The sequence below is a fragment of the Nuphar pumila genome, chromosome 16, assembly GCF_984573655.1.
Source record: "Nuphar pumila chromosome 16, dmNupPumi1.hap1.1, whole genome shotgun sequence".
NCBI classification, from domain to species: Eukaryota; Viridiplantae; Streptophyta; class Magnoliopsida; order Nymphaeales; family Nymphaeaceae; genus Nuphar; species Nuphar pumila.
In genome coordinates this window covers 7,469,642-7,491,304 of record NC_143264.1, presented here as the reverse complement: position 1 = coordinate 7,491,304, position 21,663 = coordinate 7,469,642, and the positions used below count along the sequence as shown (strand labels likewise).

Sequence of the window (21,663 nt, the reverse complement as noted above, 5' to 3'; positions counted from 1 at the left end):
TGAAAATTGCTCACCCTTTATCCCGTTAATGGACACCATGGCTTGTGCATTGGTAAGGAGCTCTGACACCCATTTGAAAAAACACCACTTGTAAAAGAAAAGGCCAGTACACATAATCATATGCTTTTTTAAAATCAAGCTTCAACACGAAGTGAGGAGTACGACTCAAGTGCATGGAATGAATGACCTCTGAAGACAAGATATATGTTTGTTGAACTCTCCTATTAGAAATAAAAGAAAACTGAAAATCACAAAATAGATTAGATGCCACCAATTTTAGTCTTGATGCTAAGACCTTTGCGACTATACGATATAAGGCTCTCATTATGGAAATGGGACGGAAGCGCATAATATCTGTGGCGATGCTTTCTTTTGGAATAAGGAAGATTAATCTGACATGACACTGTCTAGACAGTCTAGAGTTACGATGAAACTCATCAAACATTGTACACAAATCACTCTTCACTATTCTTCAAAAAACTTTGAAAAAATCTACAAGGAAACCATCTACTCCCGGTGCCTTCCAACCCGACAAATCTTTAATTGCGTTCATGATTTCTGCTTCTGAAAACCTACGTTGCAAGGTTAAGACCTGATCCTGTTGAAGAGAAGGAAATAACTCATGCCCAATATTACCCCCTATATTTGGCAGAATAGAATAAAGCTTCTCAAAATAGTTAGAGATCGCCGGCATAAGATTCTGCCCTTCTCATAACACCTGTCAATTGTGATCGATTGAAGGATACTTCGTCTAAATCGATCAGAAGCAAGTGAATGGAAAACACAAGTATTTTCATCCCCTGCCGCCAACCATTTCATCCGAGCACGCTCCTTCCATTTCAACTCCTCTTTTATCCTCCAACGTTTCAATAACGTCGTCTGATCTGCAAGTCTGCTTTGCAACCCTTTCAACAGCGCGTCCGACAATCCTTCGATGGAAGATAATAGGGTGAACAGTGATGAGATCTCTGCCTCCCATTCAACCATCTCATGAAACTGACTCACAGACCACCTTTGCAACCAAAGTTTAATATCCTTAGCTAGGTGCAAAAGCTTCTTTTGATATCGGATAGCAGCCCTGTCTTCATGACCCCACAAACTCCATGACCCTTCAACCACTGAATGAAACTCTGGTTCAGTTAACCACCACTGCTCGAAAGAAAATCGACGAACTGATCTAAAGCTTCCTCCCCATTACATGATCACCTGACCATGGTCGGACACGGTTGGGAGAAGAATCCACCCCTTTATATCTGAGATGATTTCGAGGAATCCAGTTGAAATTAAGACTCGATCTAGCACCCTACAACATGGTTGTGCCAGTCGGTTAGATCAAGTAAACCTTTCTCCAGACAATGGCATGGGGTATAATTGATTAACAGCAATGAAATCTTGGAATCCTCTGATCGACGGATTGAGCATTACTAAATTGTTCAAATCTTGAATGGACAATAAACAGTTAAAATCTCCCAATAGAATATGACAATTACCAGCTAGAGTAAGCACTCGATTTAGATCCTCCCATAACAATAATCTCCTAGAAGCGCAATTTGGGCCATACACCGCAATAAGCACGATCATACGGTTCATAGCTTGTACAGAGAAATTGACGGAAATCGAAAACTGACCCAGGTTCACCGCCCCCAATGAAGACTTTCACAAAATTAAAATACCCCCAGCATGATTAACAACCACTTTAAAACATAAACTCGCACCCCTCCACAGCTCTGAAACCGAAGCAATAAAAACCTCTTACATCTTTGTTTCACAAATAGCAATCACATCCAAATTTTCCTGTCTAATCCAATTAGACAAGAATAAGTGTTTTGTCAGGCAGTTTAGGCCCCAAATATTCCAGCAACCCATCATCATTAGACACAATATGAAAAAATTTGAGGTTTGTGTGTCCGGGGTGAACGACGCAGCGAGACAACATCTCTCCTTTGCAAGCGAGATATAATCGTGCTGACATCCCTTCCATTTCGTGTATACCCCAAATGAGAGGACGTTAAAGACACATCATCCAGAGAAGGCTGATTAACTGATGAAACCACAGCTGTAGCACGAACCATAAGATCCTTCAAGATTTTTATGTAGTTGTGATTCAGATAACTCGATACCCAGTAGTTGTGCTGCCGCCGTGACATCAAAGCCCATCACTTAAGAAAGCAATCGGTCATCATCCCCCTTTCCCCCTAAGGATTCTCCTTCATTGACTCCGTGCATAATGTCTATTTGCACCACTTGAGGATCATCAAAAAAGTTGTGGTCCTGACCCACCTCCCGTCACAAACTAAAGTAGGAGCCATATCCGCCCGATAAGAAAAAACTTTTTTTCCAAAACAAGAAGTGAGAGAAGAGATATAGGTCGTAGGAGTTTCCAAGATGATCTAAAATGGTCCCATGATGATATATTTTATGTTGCCAACCGTCGAGAAAACGACATGGCATAAAAATGAAATATCTATGCACTAGCTAAGAACGATATGTCCTTCAGGGGCTGCTTTCTCGCAAGTTTTCAAAATAGGGCGGGTAGAATACGAAGCATAAAAAATCACAACATCTAAGTAGCCATAAACTTGATCCTCTAGCTCCGAGCGAGTAATGATGTTAACATCTTCACGAGAAGATTTTTTCTTCAAGTATCGAAAAGGAGCCTCCGGTATTATGGGGAACTGTGACAACCGCTCCATCGTGAGTTTGCAATGGTCGTCCACTAAAGACGCAAGTTTCGGCGACAATGGAGACTTTCCAGTGGGAATGTGGTTTGTTCGACGGACGAGAACCCAGATGGATTCCACCCGAAAGGCTTGGAACAAGGGCTCGAAAGATTCGAACAAACACAACTCCTGCAGATTGCTGAAGGTAATCTTCTTTCGTGATTCGCATAACGCATTAACCGATTCCAAAGGCAAATGAGCAGAACGATGAAAGTTTTATCGGGCACAGCAAACAGGCGCCCACAATAGAAACAACCGTTGCAGCTGCGAAAATTCAACGATAAGCATTTCGAGCACCACCAATCGGTACTAAACTGCATTTTAAATGAGGATGTTTGTCAACAAATTTTCAAAGTATATATATATATATATATATATATATAAAGAGAGAGAGAGAGAGAGAGAGAGAGAGAGAGAGAGAGAGAGAGATGGGTCCGTGTTAAACCCATTTGGTACTAAACCCCATGTTAAATGAGGTTTTCAGCTTCTCTGATGGTTTTTATGCGGTTCTAGCCCCATAAATGTGTTGGGTATTGTTGATTTACTAAGAATCCCACCTGGATCATGTGTTTTCATGGAAAAAATGATGTTTGGAGCTTCAAAAATTTACAAAAAATTTTGAGCCATTGGTTTTTTTATCTTTATAAAAACTCACCCATGTGTTGGACTCAAACGCTCCCTGATCCCTATAAAATCAAATACATAGATCACATCTGTACTGTCAGAATTTAAAAATAAAATAAAAAAATAATGAAAAACTTATTGAGCACGCAGTTTAGCACCAAATGAGTTTAGCACCGGCCCATTACTCTCTCTCTCTCTCTCTCTCTCTCTCTATATATATATATATATATATATATATATATATATATATATACTTTGAAAATTTGCTGACAAACATCCCGTGGAGTAACTATCATATTATTTTAAGGCAAAATTTTTTGAGAAAGGTGACCCGCCATATTATATTATATATATAATTTTTTAACAAAAGGGGCATCTAAAATGAACGCCCTGCAAGTGTTCAATGTTGGGGAAAGGGCCTCTATTTGAAATGTAGGAATATCCAGCGGAGCTGAAAAGTTTGTTAAAAATAAAAAACATTAAGGGCGCGTTTGTTTAACGCGGAAGGGCAAACTAAGACCACCCCTCACCGGAAAGGTTTCGTGAAAATGGCGTGGCTGTTGATTTTGGGGTTGCTTTTATGCGAGGAGAAGCTTGTCAGCTCTTGCATAACTAGGGTGTGGCCTGAGGAAACACTTTGTGCTTTGTGCATTTTTTGCGAAAACCCCATTGTTTTTGCGGCACTTAAACGCTCCGACTGCTTGTGAGCTGACCGTCGGAGGTCGCCGGAGTGGAACGTGGAGAATCAGGTGTTTAGGGCGTTAAGGTCGGAAATCAAGTCTCTAATTCCACACAGAGCCTACCTTCAGTTGAACCTGAGTCAAGTACACTTGAACCTGGTCCTGATCCATTTGACCTTGTTGTGTCATATTGGAAGAACTTGTTGGGCCCAATAAACGGTCAAGGTTCAGCCTTTCCGGGCCTAACTTGTTCTCACACACAAGACGGCAATTTCAATGGGAAACCAACACCTGGTCCATAGGAACCCAATTATATATTTTATAATCCATGACTCCACCATACCCACCAACCGACCAGAGTCCCTCCGTTCTGATCCATGACTCCATACCCACCTACCGACCTTTGATTGGCTAATCACAATTTCCCAGTCTTGTACTCCAATTCTTTTCCAATTTCACCCCTGAAGCAACCGGATCTGGTTTGCTCAGACTTTTGATCCGAATTCAACACTTTATTTACGGAACCTAAAGTACGATGCGAAAGGATGTTGAGATAAAATTTGGGCTTCCCCCAATTCCGATTATTTTTGGATTTATGCCAACACTTTAGATTGGATCTATGTTTTAATTCAGATCCGATTTGATCTGCTTACACATTTTACACATTTTGCATTTGAATTCAACTTCACACCACATATATATATACTAGAATTTGTTAACTGAAAATATATGAATTGGACTATGAACCCAGATTTTCATAAGCTTTTTTATTTTATTTTTAATTTTACCGTATGGATGTGATCTATATGGTCACTAGAATGTGTTAAATGAAAATATGTGAACCTGTGAACTAGGCATTTTCAACAATTTTTATGCAAATCCAACATTATAGATGCATTCAAGATGGTTCATTTGCTAGAAATCGACTCTCAAATAATGTATTTTTGATAGAAATATATGACTTTTGAATGCTTGTATATCTATAAAAATTTTGGGCTATTGATTTTCAAGCTTTAAAAGATCTTTCTTATTCATCATTATCAGATATCCCAAGAGTTTGTTTCTATAAAAACAAGCATTCAGATGACAATCTTGTGTTGAAATTTAAAAAAAAAAAACTCATTAAAATCTTGATTCATACTCCACTTCACATATTCCAGAGGCCCATATATATACATATATTGGGGAGGAGACTGTCCAACCAAGAGGTTTAAAATCTACAACCTATGATAATCAATAATATTGTTTTTCTTATAATAGAATTTTTTATTTGTTGGACTTTACATATTGTATTTTTATCATTTACTTAGCGAATGCAATGTTTTGAATTATAAAATTTTGATGTTTAGATGCATTTTGTAAAGCACTGTAAATCAATGACCTTAATACTTTGTATTGTAAAGTTTTAACTGCATTTTCATCAGTCAAGTTTTCAGGTTTCCAAAAACATGTCTTCGTATAAAATATATTTCTTATTAAATAAATTATAAAAAAAAATATACGAGGTCAGATTGATGATATACTACATTGGAGAAGGGGATTTTGGAACTTTCTTTGGTTGCACGGTTCTCTTTCTTATATATATATATATATATATATATATATATATATATATATATATATATTATATATATTGGAACTCAATTTCGGACCAGGAAAGATCCAGGCCCTACCCGATCTGTTTGCAGTCTACCCAATTACGTTGAACACCAAATTCGTCCTTCACTAGACACAGTGGGGGAATTTAGTAATTTAAAAGGCCCGACAGCTGCTTTACCCTAAGAAAAAGGAAGTGCGACGAGCCTTCAAAGAGAGAGAGAGAGAGAGAGAGAGAGAGAGATTTGGTCGGCGTAGAGAGAGAGAGAGAGAGAGAGAGAGAGAGAGAGAGAGAGAGAGATTCGGCAGGCGTCCCTTCCTCTGCTTTCCGTCTGTTTCCTTCTTCCCTATCGTCGTCTCTCCATGGCTAGCCGATGGATCAGGCCCGAGGTATCTCTCTCTCTAATTCTGATGTTTTTTTTTGTTTTCCTTCTTTTCCTTATTTTGTGGTGATGGTGGATTTGGGATTTGGTGTTGATGGGTGTTTTCTAATTCTGTTTCTTTTGCCTTTTTTTTTATTTTGGTTTTGGGGGTTGTTTTTTCTGGTGATGGGTGCAGGTGTATCCTCTCTTTGCTGCCGTTGGGGTCGCTGTGGGCATCTGCGGTTTCCAATTGGTTCGAAACATCTGCATCAACCCCGAAGTCAGGTTGTCTACCACACCTCTCTCTCTGTCTTCATTTGATTGGTTTTTAGGTTTGAATGTTGATTTGCTATGTTTTTTAGTGTGAGAAAATCTGTTGCATATTTTGGTTGGGTCATATCTGTTGCGTGGATCTTGATGGTTTGTTTCCTTCTCTTTTATGATCAGTTTCAATGAGTAACTGCGAGGTTTTTTGTTTTTTGGATTTGTTTGGGACTTTAGGGGATTGAGATATTTCGGATTTTTTGTTTTTGCCATGGTTCTGGATTTTTTTAATGTTATTTTGAGGGATGTTTTGACGAAAGAAGGTTTAAGGTGTAGATGATTCTTTTGGGGCCCTTGACGGAATGGAGGTAACTGAATGCTGTTGAGAGGAAGGAGGAAAAGAGATGGGATGCCTTTGGTTTTCTCTGTGCAAAAGACGATTTCTACGTTCCTTCTTCCTGCCTTCCACATGACTCTCGAGACTCGAGGGATAGTGATGCAAACCGGATGCTGGATTTGCAAGAAACTACCAATCTGCAAGCTACGATCTGTTCTACCCTAATCTACGAACTATGGAAAATTCAAAGAAATTAAACAAAAAATAACAAAGATCCTGCTCAAATCCTGCGTCAGATAGGAAGGTGGTTTTGGAGGATGCCTATGGTCCAGTTGCATACCATTTTTGCATGATGTTTTGTTTATGTTTTCTAGTGAAATTGATCGACTTCTCTTTTACTATTTTTTCCATGCCTATAAATGAGTAATGGGAAGCATCCAAGATGGTTAAAGGAATGGTTAAAGGATTGATGATCAAATTGATCCGAAAACAATCATTTGGCTGATGATGAAGAAAGAGAATTCTTAGTTCATCGATCCACCTTTATAACAGATAAAAAGGATTGATGAAATTCTATTGAGTCTGATTCCTACTGATCCTTTATCAAAAGATGAATCTGATTTATCAATTCATTGAGCATACCTATCCAGTTTCTTAGAATACTTAGTTGACATTCACAGAAAGTATCTTATTGGTCAAATATGATGCTGTGAATGTCACTGGGCGATGTTTCCTGTTCATGGTAAATCAATTCCATGGGATCAACTGTCGATTTATTTTCAAGACAAAAAAATATCAGAAACTGAATGTAGGTATTTTTATTTATTTTTCTGTAAACTCTGTGGGATTAACTGATGTCTTTCACATGTGCTGCAATGTACATGAACTATTATTGCCTGTTTTGAGTTGGAGTTATAAGGTCGGATTGTGGTTTAGCCATGACAGCTTAAGAATTGGATTTGGTCTTGCTAGTGGGACCAATTCTCTTCATCATTCATCATCCTCTCTGTTTCCTATCTCAATGTATTCGATTCTGTAATTGTGGTGACTGCATGTCGCCCTCCCTCATTTTCTTGTTTATTGCTTATTATCTTTATTCCAGCCCCACAAACTATAAACCCACCCCCCTTACGCCACTTTCTCCCGAACCATACTACCCAAAAGAAAAAAAAGCCCCACCCTGAAAAATGAAAGGAAAAAGTGAAAAAAAGAGAGCATGTGGCTCTTTTGGACCAAAGATTGGCCTAACAAGTTTCTCAATCTGCATTGGTTTTCTGGCTTAATATGCAACCTTGATTTAATCTGGAATTTTTATCCAGCTATCTGCTAAATATTAAAAATGTTTTCTATTGTTGATGATGGAGAAATCAAAATTAAAATATGTGATCTCTGTCTCATGTGATGTCTGCCTCACACTCCACGGGATGATTGATCAATAAGCATGCCATATGATCATCTGAACTTCATGGATGAATGGGCACATTTTGGAATATCCCCCAATCTTGGACTGTCAAATGGTCTGAATCCACAGTATGTGTCGCATGGATACTCCGTTTTGGCTGTCGTATCATGTCCCCTCAGATACCAGTCGTATTGAAGACTTCATAAAAATGAGCTTATTCCTGTACCAGCAGTCGCAACCATGTAACATAGTAAAACTACTTGCTAAATGTGGCTTATGATCAGTTACAGTTTATCGAGTTTCAGAGTGTGATATGGTTAGGAAATGGCAATATGTGATCTTAGATGCAACCACTTCTCAACGAACTTGAGTTTTTTATTTTCTTATGTATTGACAAGTGAGTTATGTCTTCTAATACATTGATTTTATTTGATTACTTTAACTTCAGGGTCAACAAGGAAAACAGAGCTGCAGGAATTCTGGAAAACTTTTCTGAAGGAGAAAAATATGCTGAACATGGTCTCAGGAAGTTCGTTCGCAACAGGGCTCCGGAAATCATGCCTTCAATAAACAGTTTCTTTACCGACCCTAAATGAAAGCCAAAACTAAATTTTCTTGTTTAATAAAAACATTTGTTTTTCTTGCATGAACAGACATGCTTTCTTATTTTCAAGCTATACGTATGTTAACGGGAGAACAATGTATGAGTCCTAAATTGTTTTGGTTCTCATCGTGTTGCTTGACTTGTATGCTGTGAGGAGAGTCAAGTTTAACTGGAGCTGTTATTATAGTCGTTGCAGGACTAATCAGTCTCTTGAATAAATATGGTGTTCTTTTCCTGGCTTGGTTTTCTTCTCTGTTACTTATATCTGAGCTTGGTATTGTAATGATGTGAGTTGAGTCAAGTTTAACTGGAGCTGTTATAGTCGTTTCTGGACTAATCAGTCTCTTGAATAAATATGGTGTTCTTTTCCTGGCTTGGTTTTGTTCTCTGTTACTTATATCTGAGCTTGGTATTGTAATGCTGTGCTATCAAGACCTGGTCCAAACATGGTTTCTGCAGGTGTGCGTGTGGCAAATGCACCATAAGGCCGCGTTTGTGACGTTGAAGGATGTTTGAAGGAGCTTTGTTGAAGGATGTTTGAAGGAGCTTTGTTGAAGGGTGTCTGAAGGAGCTTTGACACGAAAGCCACCACTTGCTGGGAAGGTAATGTCATGATCTCGCTGGCGTTTGTTTTTTTTTAAGATGAAGGACAACCGTCACCGAGAATCGAGTCACTTAATGGGCCTGCCTCGTAAAACTCCGGGTTGAGGACGCGACCACCCAACCTTGCATGCTCTCACTAGTTGAAAACTAAGTGGCTGTGTGTACTCTTTTTGGGGTGGGCAAAGGGGACGTGGGTTTTTATACAACTGAACTCAGTGAGTGAAGCACATTTTCCTTGGTTATGAAAAGAAAAGGAAAAAGTTCAGTGTTTTTGTCCTTGGAACATGACAAGACCCTAGAAGGGGGAAGGCCCAAGAATAACTTTTGAAATTATGAGCCCACAGTTGTGGCTGTTGGATGCCGATTTGAGTCTGGAGAGTTTATCAAATGGAATGGCCATGGATGCATCATATACCACATCCAAAGGGCTAATCTGCCAGCATCTCATTGATACGTCCTAGGCAAATTGCAGGCATTTCCTTTTTCTTAAGCTCTCTTTTGGCCGTGACCCGTAGAAAAATGTCTGCATTCTTTTATTCTCATGAATGCAACCTTCTCTTTTACACCAGTGCTACGACTAGCAGTATCAAAGTGGTTTACTTTTTTGTCTTTTTTGGCAAAATACTAAGTTTACGTTTAAGAAGGAACAAAAGCTGTGTTTTCAAGAGATATTAGGGTTCTTTTTATTGGTGAGGGGTCAACGCTTAACATCTATATAGAGGACCTTCTTTTTGACTTGCATCGCCGTTTAGAGCGAGCAACTCTCAGGTAACAGAAAATTAACAAATGCCATTAGTTCATTGTTGCCTTTTCTTGCAAGACATTCCATTTGATTCTTCAGATTCACAAGAACTTTCCACTTGCATACTCTCCATTTTTTTCCATGTCCAGTTTGCAAAAAAAAAAAAAATTGTACCTCAGGGTCAAGCCCATTAATTTGAGAGAGATTCTTATCTAACTTACATATTAGAGGTTTGTACTCTACCCAATGAACCAGCCAAAAGCTCACCATTTGCCCGTTAACAAATTGCCACTTTGCATGTTTTTCAATCAAAGCCATGATGTTTATGAATCTAGTCCAGTCCCATGACTTCCCACCTTTTGTCCTGCGAATCCAGTTAGAACTAAGCTTGTTGTATTTCTTTGTGACCATAATCACCCATGAATTTGGATTTTTCAAAGCAATAAACCAACCCATTTTTTGCTATAAGGGCGATGCTCACATCTAGGGCTGCCAATGGGTCGGGTTTGTATTGGGCACTGGACCCGACCTGGACCTGAATTCTCGGGTATGGGCATGAAAAATGCCTACTCAAACAATATTTGGGTCGACCTAAACTCAACCCAATCAATATGAAAGCCAGGGTGGGTCATGATTTTTGCCAGGTACCTAACCCAACCCCGCTTTTTTATAGTACTTTGTGTACTTTTTTAGTTTTTTCTGAAATTATGTGGGTCCGGATCTAACATTCCATTTTTGTGAACAGACAAAACCCGAACCTGATGATTTGTTATTTGGGTGGTTTCTGATATTGCCCTCTAATGGGTCGGGTACCTGACATGTTGACAGCCCTACTCACTAGGCATGCACACGAGCCGAGTTTGAGCCTAGCCTGGGCTGTTTGAACTCGGCTCACTTCAAAATGCATGTGTTCAAGCTCGGCTCGAGCTCAGCTTGAAAAGCATTGTTAAAACTTGGCTCGTTTTCAAGCTCAAGCCGAAACTTACCTGAGTTAAAAAAAATGTATCTTTCACTTTTGAGGAGGTGAGATTCATACCACAACCTATTCAAAATGTGTACAAATGCCTCACTTTTAGACCAGGATGGCCATTTTTTACTATTATGATGAAAAAATAATGCACATTCTAAAAACATGGGCCAAGTTATTGTTAAACGGGAAAACTTAAACATATTTTATATATATATTATTTTTACGAGCTTAATCAAGCTTTATCGAGTTTAGTGGCTAGATCAAGCTTGGCTTGTTTATGTAGATCGAGCCTGGACTTATGTATAAGTTCGGCTCATTTACTTTCATGGATGAGCTTGAGCCGAGCTTAAACGGGTCAAGCCTGAGCTAGCTCGGTTCCTTGTGCATCACTACTACTCACATCCTAAGATTTTCTAAAACCAGAGCTCCCCTCATCTTTAGCTTTACATACCTCCCATCCCCCGTTTCTCCTCTCTGCCTTGTCACAGAAAATTGGATATCATTAGTTTTAGCTTCCAAATAGTGCTTTTAGGAAGTCTGAAACACAGCATAATATAGACTGGAATTGACATTAAAACCGAGTCTGTCAACATGGATCTGACAATCAGAGCTATCATTTTCCAATTTGGTCGTTCCTTTTGGAAGCTGATGAGTGTTACATTCTTACATCTAACGAACGGCATTGGCTTCCGGTAAGCAAGACTCAAGAGCAGGGTAAGTGAATTACAATTGAAAACCATCTTTCTGTTTAACTTGGTATTTTTTCTCCTTTCATGTTATAGCAAGTTTCATGTAAACCAACTGGCCAGAGCTTCAGAGCGGCTCGGTTAATTTTGGTAGTTCCAACTAGGGGTGGCAATCGGGTCCGGTCGGGTCGGCGAGTTGGCGGGCCAGAATACCTCAACACCAACACAACTCATTTATTAAACGGGCCGGATGTAGCAAACACGAACACGACCCATTTATTAAACAGGTAACCCGACCCGACACGATTAACCCGTTTAATAAACGGGTCGGGTCGACACGACACGGCGACCCATTTATTAAACGGGTCGACCCAATAACATAGACACGATAACTGACCCGAGTAACCCGAATAACACAATTAGTGAAAACTGAAAAAAAAGATAAAATTTTCTTTTACAGCATATATATATATATATATATATATATATAGGAAAAAGAAAAAAATATTAAGGGGAAAGGGGTTTAGATAATAGCCAATTTTTGTTTTTCGATTATTGACACCCTCTGTTGACGGTCACCGAAAATAAAATCCGGTGCACAAAGGAATCCAGGTGACTGCTCTAGGGTGTTCCCTAAATACATTAAAGAAAAAAGAAACAGGAAAAACAAAATAGAGTTAGTGGTCGCCAGAGGCTGCCATGTGTTTTCCCGGCTTGCAAATATTCCTGCTCACTGTTTTTATGCAGTGAGAGTCACCAAAATCCCCTTTAAATCAAAGATCAAACTAAGAAGAAGAAAACCCCCTTTTTGAGAAGGAAACAGCGAGAAGAAGGGTCTGAGACCCTTTTCACCAAAATTTTCAGGACATCTCGAGGGATAGGGAGTCTGACGACAACACTCGATGGAAGGTCCAGCTTGAATCGTCGGAGATCACCCATCTCATTGTCAGAAAAGCCCCTAATGTGTTGTGAAAGCGGAATCGGCTCGATCAACACCCACTAAGGCATCGGTTGAGACCTATAGTGGTTGGACTCCATCGCCGGCTGACTGGGGCGAACTCCACCGGTGTATCGTCGCCAAAACTTGCAGCAGTGTTTTTGAGAATAGGTGAGGGTTTAACCCTCTTTGGTTTTTAGAGAAGAGAAAAGGTTGAGAGTACCAACATTAACATAAAACTCTAACTCCTAACTTTAACGTTAACACTACTCTCATAGGGTTAAAAGTTAATATATATATATATATATATATATATATATATATATATATATAAACGGGTTGCGGGTTGACGGGTTTGTGTAAACGGGTTGACCCGTCCACCTAAACCGTTTATTAAACGGGTCAAACGGGTTGGCGGGTTGGCATATCCCTAACACAAACCCGACCCTTTTAATAAACGGGTTAGGCGAGTCGACCCGTTTACGACACAAACCCATTTAAGCCAAACCTTAACCTGGCTAAGAAGCGGGTTGGCGGGTCAGGTCAGATTTTGCCACCCCTAGTTCCAACCTGCCTAACAGTCAGGTCCAATCAGATAAGCAAGAAAGGTCAACTTTCAAACTTTATCTTTCTATTGTCAATCTCACGTCATCACGAGGGCCTTGGTCAGATCAAAACACACGTAGGGGTGGGCAATGGGCTGAGCGTTCCGATGGGCCAAGCCGACCTGACCTGGCCTACCATAGGCCTGGTTGGGTCAAAGTTTTAAGCCCTGACCCATTAGCTATTGAGCCTAAACCTGGCTCATTATATACATGTGCCGGGCCTGTATCAGCCCACAGGCTACTGGGCTGACCTGATGGGCCTGAGCTACCTAATTAAAATTTTAATACCTAACTTGGTAACTATTACTATTTACCTAATTAGTTGCATTGATTATATGAAAAATGAAAAGATAATTAAATGGTTGTATTAATCTTTCATTTAATTTCTTTTGGTATTATAGTAATTAATTTATGAACTTTATTAAAAAATAACCTACTAATGGGTTTGGGAGGGCTGAACCGAAATGCTCAACATTGGCCCATTAGGCCAATAGGTCGGGTCATGGGCTGCTCTTCAAACCTAAGCCCATCAAAAACCGGGCCAAAATCCCACCCATTAATAAATAGGTCAGTCCATCTCAGTCCAGGACGCAGTTAAAACCCAATGGCCTGAGCTCTAAACAGGCCTAGGCTGCGCTGGGCTGTCCCGAGGCTCACCCTTACCCCCATTTAAAGAAGGCTAATCCATTGAATGCTTTTTTGGATCAGATGTGAACCGATAATTTGTTGGTGAGCCTCTCATGTAGGATCATTAATGACCATGACTTGGCTGGTGGCCCCAATCACACGAAGGCCACAGATCTTCGCAAAACACCTTAACACCATCGATATCATCCACAGATTATCATCGCCTCCCCAAACATCAAGTCATCGACGAATAAAGGGTGAGAAATGATGACACTATTCGAGACCCTACATCCTTGAAACTTGCCCTGATAGCTATTACAGAAGAAAGAATGACTGAGAACGCTTCCATTGTCAAAATAAAGAGATGGTAATATTGGGCTGCCCTGATGTAGGCCCCTACTAGTTTAAAAAACTCACACATTCTCCCCCATTGATGGATAGAACAATAGATGCAGCAAAGAGCATCCCCTCAATCCAAGCATGCCATTTTCTGCCAAACCCCATATATCGCAAACAACTCAACATAAATCTATCAATCTAACGAGTCAAATACTTTCTCTAGATCAATTTTCAAAACAAAGATTTTTTCACCTAAAAGTTTGATGGAGTGAATTGGTTCATGCACCACAATGCATGATTCATGTAGCATCCTTCTTGGGATGAATGTGCTTTGCGAATTTGAGATAAGCGAGTCGATGATAGTCGTTAGCCTCCATTCTAGGGTCTTTGAGATGATCTTGAATATCATACCCACTAAGAAAATGGCTATGAATTTACCAATTTCCTCTACCTGGTAGTCCTTCGGTAGAGAGGGTGTTGCCTGTTCCCCCCGGAACACACACTGTAGCTACAGTTCATGCCCGTACACACTGAGCGCCATGCGGTGCTCAGTCAGAACCCCGAACACGCACTGTAGCTACAGTGCATGTTCCGGGGGAACATATAACCTGCCCCGCCTTGTAGAAGGATGAGTAGGGATCTCACAAGAACCTGGGGCACTCGATCTGGCATTGGAGTGGAATTCCTGCATTAGCCAGAGCAAGTCACCTTTTAAGAACTCCCATGATTCTTTAAAAAAATCGATTGGGAACCCCTCCAAGCCCGAAGTTTTCTCATTCGGTAAGGACCAAACTACTTGTTTGACTTCATCCAACGTAAATCTCCTTGTGTTGCCAATCTGATCCTCCTCACTAAGAGATTTGAATTGCATTGCATTGCCAACATGTCATATATATTTGGTGCCAACGTAACTTGAGAATCGCTCCTTGAAATATTCTGTGGCCCTAACCAAGATACTTAAACCCTCGAACCTCTGACCCGCAATCACCATTGCCTGTATGATGTTAATCCTCCTTTCTTGTGGAAGCGAACATGTGAAAAAAATAAGTGTTCAATTCTTCAGATTTGAGTCAATGGGCTTTGAGCCGCTGTTTCCATCTAATGCAGTCCCGTAGTCTCCACTCACTGATTTTGTGGACCAGTTGTTGGCGTTTGCTTCTCAAATTAGTGGACGTGCTCTCATAAATTATGCTTTCCTCACTGTCTTGCAACGTAGTTAGTTGAGACTCCCATTCGTCTAGAAATCTGAATTTTGCATAGCACTTATTTCTATTTCACTCAACTAGTTTCCCATGCACAAACAGGAGCTTGGAGTTTATTTTTTTTGTGTAGCTCAATGCTCAGACCATGGTGCCGTGCTAGTCCCACCATTCCCGAATGAGGTCCAACACTTTCGATTCTCTTAACCACCACCACTCTATTATGAAAACTCGTCCGATACTGAAACAATCCACGCCGAAAGTTAGCCAAATAAATGAATGGTCATTTGATGCAGGCTGATCTTGGATAAGTCCATCTTTAATTATAGTGATAAACTTGTCTTTATCGAGTTTATCTGTTTATGCAATATCATTTCCTGGACTCATATCATAACATGCATTATCATATATTATCGTGATCTTCATTATCGACATTATCTTTCTCTTAAAAGCTCTTTCACCTCTCATCCAAGATCGCTGAAGAAGTTGTTGGTGTGAGTTTGAGCTTGATCGCATCGAGAATGTCCCTCAACGCGCACCCATCCTCAAACGGTTCATCGCTGTCTGCTGTAGTTGCTGAGCATGCTGGTGATAATAGTGGAACGTTCACCTCTTGTGTTTTAGGATCCTGATCTGTTCCTTGCAGCTAGATCTTCCCCAGATCGATCTATATCCGGAGAGATGGGAATCATGATGGGTTGCTTGGGGCTCGTTTTCAGAGTTCCACGTGGGAACAAGGGGCAATGACTACCATAAATAGGTGGGCCCAATTATGAGTAGGAGAAAGAGGCTTGAGGGAAAAGCAATAAGTGGTTGGGGGATGCCAAGTGTCCATCAATTGGGAGTCTCAGGGCCATTGACATTGCATCATTGTAACAGACTCCCCATCAAATTGGAAATGGTGATCTGGTTGCCCTCCCAAGAGCATTTTAATGCTATTTTTAAGGAATCCTCCCATGCATTGATTGGATCCCATAAAGGCAAGTCTGATTGAACCGATTTTCTCTGTCTCTAGATGTTGGGTGTACCCATTTCACAATATTAGAGGAAACTGAGTCCATCCCAATGAGAGCACCTCGATTCCCGGGTCCCATCATTGATTGCACCAGCAGCAGTGGACGGCGCGATTTTCCGGCCAAAGAAATTCCGAATATCTTTCATCTCCAACCCTAAAACAACCCTGGACGGGGAGAGTGGTGTAGACGTTTTTTGGTGCTCATCGACAACTGATACGCGTCTGGTAGGATAGTGAACCAGTTTGGATCGTTCATAGCCGGCCTGGTCCTTCATCCTGCATTTTGTTTGGGCAAAGAGGATGAAGTCACTCTCACATCCATCATCATCCAATGGCTCCTTTCCAGGCAAGCAGCATTTCGAGGCATTAGAGTTCGAGACTTGTGGGAAGGGGGTTGTAGAGAAAGACAGAGCAAAGCGCAGAACAGAAAATAAATTTCATTGAAAAGAAAATGAGCTGAACAGACACAAGGTACAATTAATCCATGAAAAATGAAAAACAAAAGGGTCAAGAAAAACAAAGTCACTCATACAATCATTACAAGTTACTGTCACTATAAAAGATCCAAAGTGCATGCTGATGTTAAGCTTTACTGCCCAAGACAGAAGCCACCGAAGCCTTCTCAGTTCACCCTCCTGCAGTTCTTCCTGATTTCACCGTTGTAGCGAGTGAGAGGCTTGATGTCTCCCATCTTGATCATGGCAGTGACAAAGTGTGCATTGAAGGCATCAGGATTTTCACTATAAGTCCTAACTTGGTGATCAGTGGAGCCACCATTGAACAGTTCTTGATCAGAGTGAAGAAGGCCCCTCTTGGCAAGGAGGTTCTTGTAGTAGCTATTGTCAAAGAAGGTTGGAGTGTCGATATCAAGAGGTGCCAAATTGTTGTCTCCTGAGCCTGTAGTGCTGGGGCAGTTTGCTCGTCTCGTGCTAGCAAAGAAATCATCTATGCTGGTTTCGTTATAGATGTGGTTTCTGAAGGTTGTGCACCTTCCCTGCCCAATGGTATGAGCTCCTGCTTCCACAAAATGTGTTAGAGAGAGAGAGAGAGAGAGAGAGAGAGAGAGAGAGAGAGAGAGAGAGAGAGAGAGAGAGAGAGAGGATTTGGATCAGGTGGTGATTATCAATATCACAAAAAAAAAAAAATTTTTAAGGCACTAATATTACGTTAAAATCAAGCTATTTTCAAAATATCTGCGACATCTATTACTATGTTTGGTACCTGACAATGCAACCATATCTTGGACAGAAAGTCCCTGAGCTCCGAAGCTAGAGATGAGTCGGCTAAGGTTGCTAGCTGGAGCTGGGATGCTGGTGTTTGCTAAAGCTTGGCTTGCTGTCCTGGCATCCCTTCTTCCAAGTTTCACATCCCAACTAGGTCCACCCAACTGTTTCAAAGGCACATAATTTACCATAAACACTATGCAAATGCTAATGAAATACAAAGACCAGGCAATAATATTTTGTAATTCCTACAACAATCACCTCAACAACAGAGTCCCTCGCAGATATTGCTATGATATCTGCACAAGAGACAACACCAGGGCAGACCTGCTCCACTGCAGACTTGATGGCATCAATTACCTCGAATCCTCTGAGAGAGTTCATATTTGGTCCTGCTTTCTTTTCTCCAATGAAGGTTGGCGTGTCATCTAGTAGAACAGAGCCATCGCATCCCTATAGTATAAGGTGGCATTGAATTAATGACTTAGTAATACCGGCCACAATATACAAGATAAACATAACTCAAGTAGAAGGAATTAGGAAAAAAAGAAGACTATAAGGACTTGGAAAGAGCACAATGAGAGGTAATACGAAAGATCACAAGAACATCGAGGGCACGTTCGAAAGCGAGAAATATGTAGGAAAAGGATGCAAAATGACCGATCCAAACAAGAGACTTTTTTGCAGAGTTTTTGCTAAAAAGTACACTTTTTGATAGGAAACATTCTTCCATGAGGGGGTGGAGGAATGTTTCCTACCAAGAGAAAATTTATTTTTGCACTCCCCACCACCCATCTCAGCACATCTCATCACCACCACCCACCATCTCACCATCACCACCACCCTCCTCTCTCTCTCATTTTTTCACATTTTTGTACTCTGTTTTTCTTATGCTACACAAACAAGTGAAAAACTTTTTTTTTAAGATTTTCCGTACCGAAAACTCTAATAGGCAAAACGTTTTTTTTCCTATGAGAGTTTTTATCTCTTCCAAACGTGCCATGAAGCTATAACTTTAGATGGAAAGGAATGAAAAAATATGACCCATAAAGTAGACCCTATGCAGTTAGGATAATGTGATAAACAATGTGATTTTATGAGCTTTGAAATTTATGAGTCTTGGATAATTGATTTTTTGAAACCTTATGAAAGCTTGCTCACATGTCATATTCAGATGATCCAAAAGTCGGTTCCTATTAAATACATGCATCATATAGATCACATCAATAATGTTAGACTAGAAAAAAAAACCAAAAAATAACGAAAATAATTGATAAATCAAAATTATTCATCCTCTCTCTCTCTCTCTCTCTCTCTCTATATATATATATATATAGTTTGCAGTGCAGTTACAGTAAAGCAATGTAGTGTATCTTATATATAGGGCATTATAGAAATAGCTTCAACTTGTTTAATGGCAATGAAGCTCGATTAGTGGGAGACATACATTAACAAAGCAATCATGGAAGAACATGCGAAGAAGGGACGCGCCCATCCTCTTCTCATTGTGCACTGCTATCTCAACCTGAGAAAGAATGGCCTCGAAGATGCGCGGACAAGACTCAGAGTAGAAGTCAGGGGTGAGTTGAGCAAAGGAGCTCCCGAGGAGAAGGGCTACAATGGAAAGGGTCAGTGCAAGTGCAGAGGAGGTGGCCATTGGGGATGGCAAAGTGAGCTAGTGAGGAACTGCTTTTGCTAAGGCACAAAAATGTGTGTGGAAATGCTGGATGTCAGTTCTCTATTTATAAGTGTTAGGCTTAACAACTTGTGAGTCATGTTGGTCTGATATAAATGGGTCCCACTGCCCTCTCACTGCTAAGGCAGATGACCGCTCCTTGGCATCTGTACGATACAAAACAGCACTCAATTTGTTATTTTATTCAATAAGGTTTCCTTTTTCTTCTTCTCCAAGGACTTGATGTGGCAATCGAGGCACCGATTCCAGAAAGAACTACCCAAATTCAAAACCAACTGGGTCTACAATGATCCGGGTGACCCGCTTTTTTTTATTGTGATTAAGTGCATCAAGCCATTCAGTTTGAATTGGAACTTATTGAATCATTGATGATGAAACATAGATGGCAACCTTAAACACCAATGGTCAAGTGGGTGGCATAGATAGACTTAGAGTGTACTTTTTACTAGGTCCTCTCCACTCCCTTTTCCTTGTTGTGTCATCTTTGTTGGTTGGGTGATATTCTCTCTTGATGATAGCAATGCACTTTTTTATAAAGAAATGATAGATGCAAGTTGACCAACAAAAATATGAGTGCCGAAAATCACAGTTGCATGTGGTTTTTGCTTGATCTAAACGGGTAAATGTGTTTATCATTGTTGATTTACTAAAAATGCATTCTTTGGATCAATTTGATTTAATGAAAAAATTAAATATTTTATCATTAACTTCTCTCTCTCTCTCTCTCTCTCTCTATATATATATATATATATATATATATATATATATATATATATAGAGAGAGAGAGAGAGAGAGAGAGAGAGAGAGAGAGGTGCTTAATGATGAGTGCTTAATGGTTTTATGCTCTTTCAGTATTTTTTTGCAGTTCTGACCTCATAAATGTGTTGGGCATGGTCAATTTATGAGGAATCCACACCTGGACCATGTGTTTTCCATGAAAAAAATAATTTTTGGAGCCTAAAAAATTTACAAAGATTTTGGACTGTTGATTTTTTGAAACTTATAAAAATCCACCCATGTATTGGAATCGAACACTTCAAGAGCTGATCCCTATAAAATCAAGTACATAGATCACATCTGTGAAGACAGAATTTAAAAATAAAATGAAAAAACCTGAAAAACCCATTAAGCACATATCATTAAACACCTACCCTCTACTCATATATATATATATATATATATATATATATATATATATATATATATATATATATATATATATATATAGAGAGAGAGAGAGAGAGAGAGAGAGAGAGAGAGAGAGAGAGAGAGAAGGTGCTAGCTGCGGACCGTTTTCTAGTTAACAACCAGTTTACAGGGTTTTGAAGGTTTTTTTTTCATGTTTTACTTAAATCTGACCATATGGATTTTTTCGACATGGTCAATTTACTAGAAAATGACATTTAAATCATGTTTTTCAAAAAAAAAAGAAATTTTAATCTTCGAATATTTATGAAAATCTTACACCATCAGTTTTTAATCCTTAACTGTGTATCAAAATCAGATGATCCAAAAGTCAATTCCTATAAAAACCTACGCGTGCTTCTGTTTTTTTTTTGCCGACTAAGACAAGCACAATCAGGTGGATCTCCTATCCCTAGTATGGTTTCGCCATGTCACCAAAAAAAAAGAAGGAAAAAAGAGTATTAAAAAACATGTAATTAGGATGAAAATGATTCTATCATGAATCAAGATCTCAGAGGCCACACCTTGATCAAAGGCCCCACACGTACTTCACAAACAAGAATCTCTAGCTAGGTAATCGATGGAACTCTGATTAAGTCAGTTTCAGCCCACATTCCACCAAAATAGCAATAAGAAACAAATAAGAATAAAAAAAACATCGACTTAGTACAGCTTCTTGTTAAGATAGGGTCGCCAACCTTGTCAATTGCATAATTGTTTTTGAAAGAGTTGGTGATATGCATTCTGACTTTGCCCCCAATCAATCTTGTTCAACATTTTCAATGAAACTTTCCGATGATTAGTCAGCTTTGAAATCTCCACTACCAATCTTCACATCCAATCAAACAATGACTTACTTACATAGGAAACCGTTCCCTGCTTACATTTTTTTTATTTTTAGAAGTGCACAAAGTCAATGTTTATAGTTGGTCATCCTCCAAAACATTTATATTATTTGATGTAATCAAAAGTTTATAATATAACATCAGTTGTGGAAAGGAATGCTTGTCAAACTTGAAAACCCTAGATCCGGGCATCTCATATATTAGGCAATGAAACAATTTCACTATCATATGCAATAGAAAATTGTACTTTGGTGACATTAGTTGGCTGTGGGGATCTCTTAAATAGTTTACCACGGTCGCTTATCCTTTTCATGGGTTAACACTAACCAACTTGGTCAAAAACATGTTTGTACTTATGCCATATTAAATAATTGTCAATGTTAATATGATGAGTACATATA

General features: G+C 39.6%; 2 protein-coding genes across 2 annotated transcripts; one reads left to right on the top strand and one right to left on the bottom strand.

Moving 5' to 3' along the window:
- Positions 1 to 5,825: 5,825 nt before the first annotated feature.
- Positions 5,826 to 8,835, top strand: LOC149812827 (uncharacterized). Its single transcript, XM_089992152.1, has 3 exons — positions 5,826 to 6,010; positions 6,179 to 6,267; positions 8,434 to 8,835. Exons 1-3 carry the CDS (start codon positions 5,984 to 5,986, stop codon positions 8,579 to 8,581), a joined length of 264 nt encoding a protein of 87 aa, XP_089848278.1. The 5' UTR covers positions 5,826 to 5,983; the 3' UTR covers positions 8,582 to 8,835.
- An 8,099-nt stretch (positions 8,836 to 16,934) lies between these two features.
- LOC149812826 (peroxidase P7-like) lies at positions 16,935 to 19,192 on the bottom strand. Its single transcript, XM_089991821.1, has 4 exons — positions 18,983 to 19,192; positions 17,797 to 17,988; positions 17,534 to 17,699; positions 16,935 to 17,326 (listed from the first exon to the last, which is right to left on the bottom strand). Exons 1-4 carry the CDS (start codon positions 19,190 to 19,192, stop codon positions 16,935 to 16,937), a joined length of 960 nt encoding a protein of 319 aa, XP_089847947.1.
- Positions 19,193 to 21,663: the final 2,471 nt, after the last annotated feature.

Bases quoted from the DNA above. Each gene is read 5' to 3' on its own strand.
- LOC149812827 (XM_089992152.1), top strand. From the start codon at position 5,984: ATGGCTAGCCGATGGATCAGGCCCGAG. The intron at 6,011-6,178 runs GTATCTCTCTCT...TGATGGGTGCAG, and splicing joins GCCGATGGATCAGGCCCGAG to GTGTATCCTCTCTTTGCTGC. The intron at 6,268-8,433 runs GTTGTCTACCAC...CTTTAACTTCAG, and splicing joins TGCATCAACCCCGAAGTCAG to GGTCAACAAGGAAAACAGAG.
- LOC149812826 (XM_089991821.1), bottom strand. From the start codon at position 19,192: ATGGCCACCTCCTCTGCACTTGCACTGACCCTTTCCATTGTAGCCCTT. The intron at 17,989-18,982 runs GTATGTCTCCCA...CTTATACTATAG, and splicing joins TCCATGATTGCTTTGTTAAT to GGATGCGATGGCTCTGTTCT. The intron at 17,327-17,533 runs GTACCAAACATA...TTGTGGAAGCAG, and splicing joins AGATATGGTTGCATTGTCAG to GAGCTCATACCATTGGGCAG.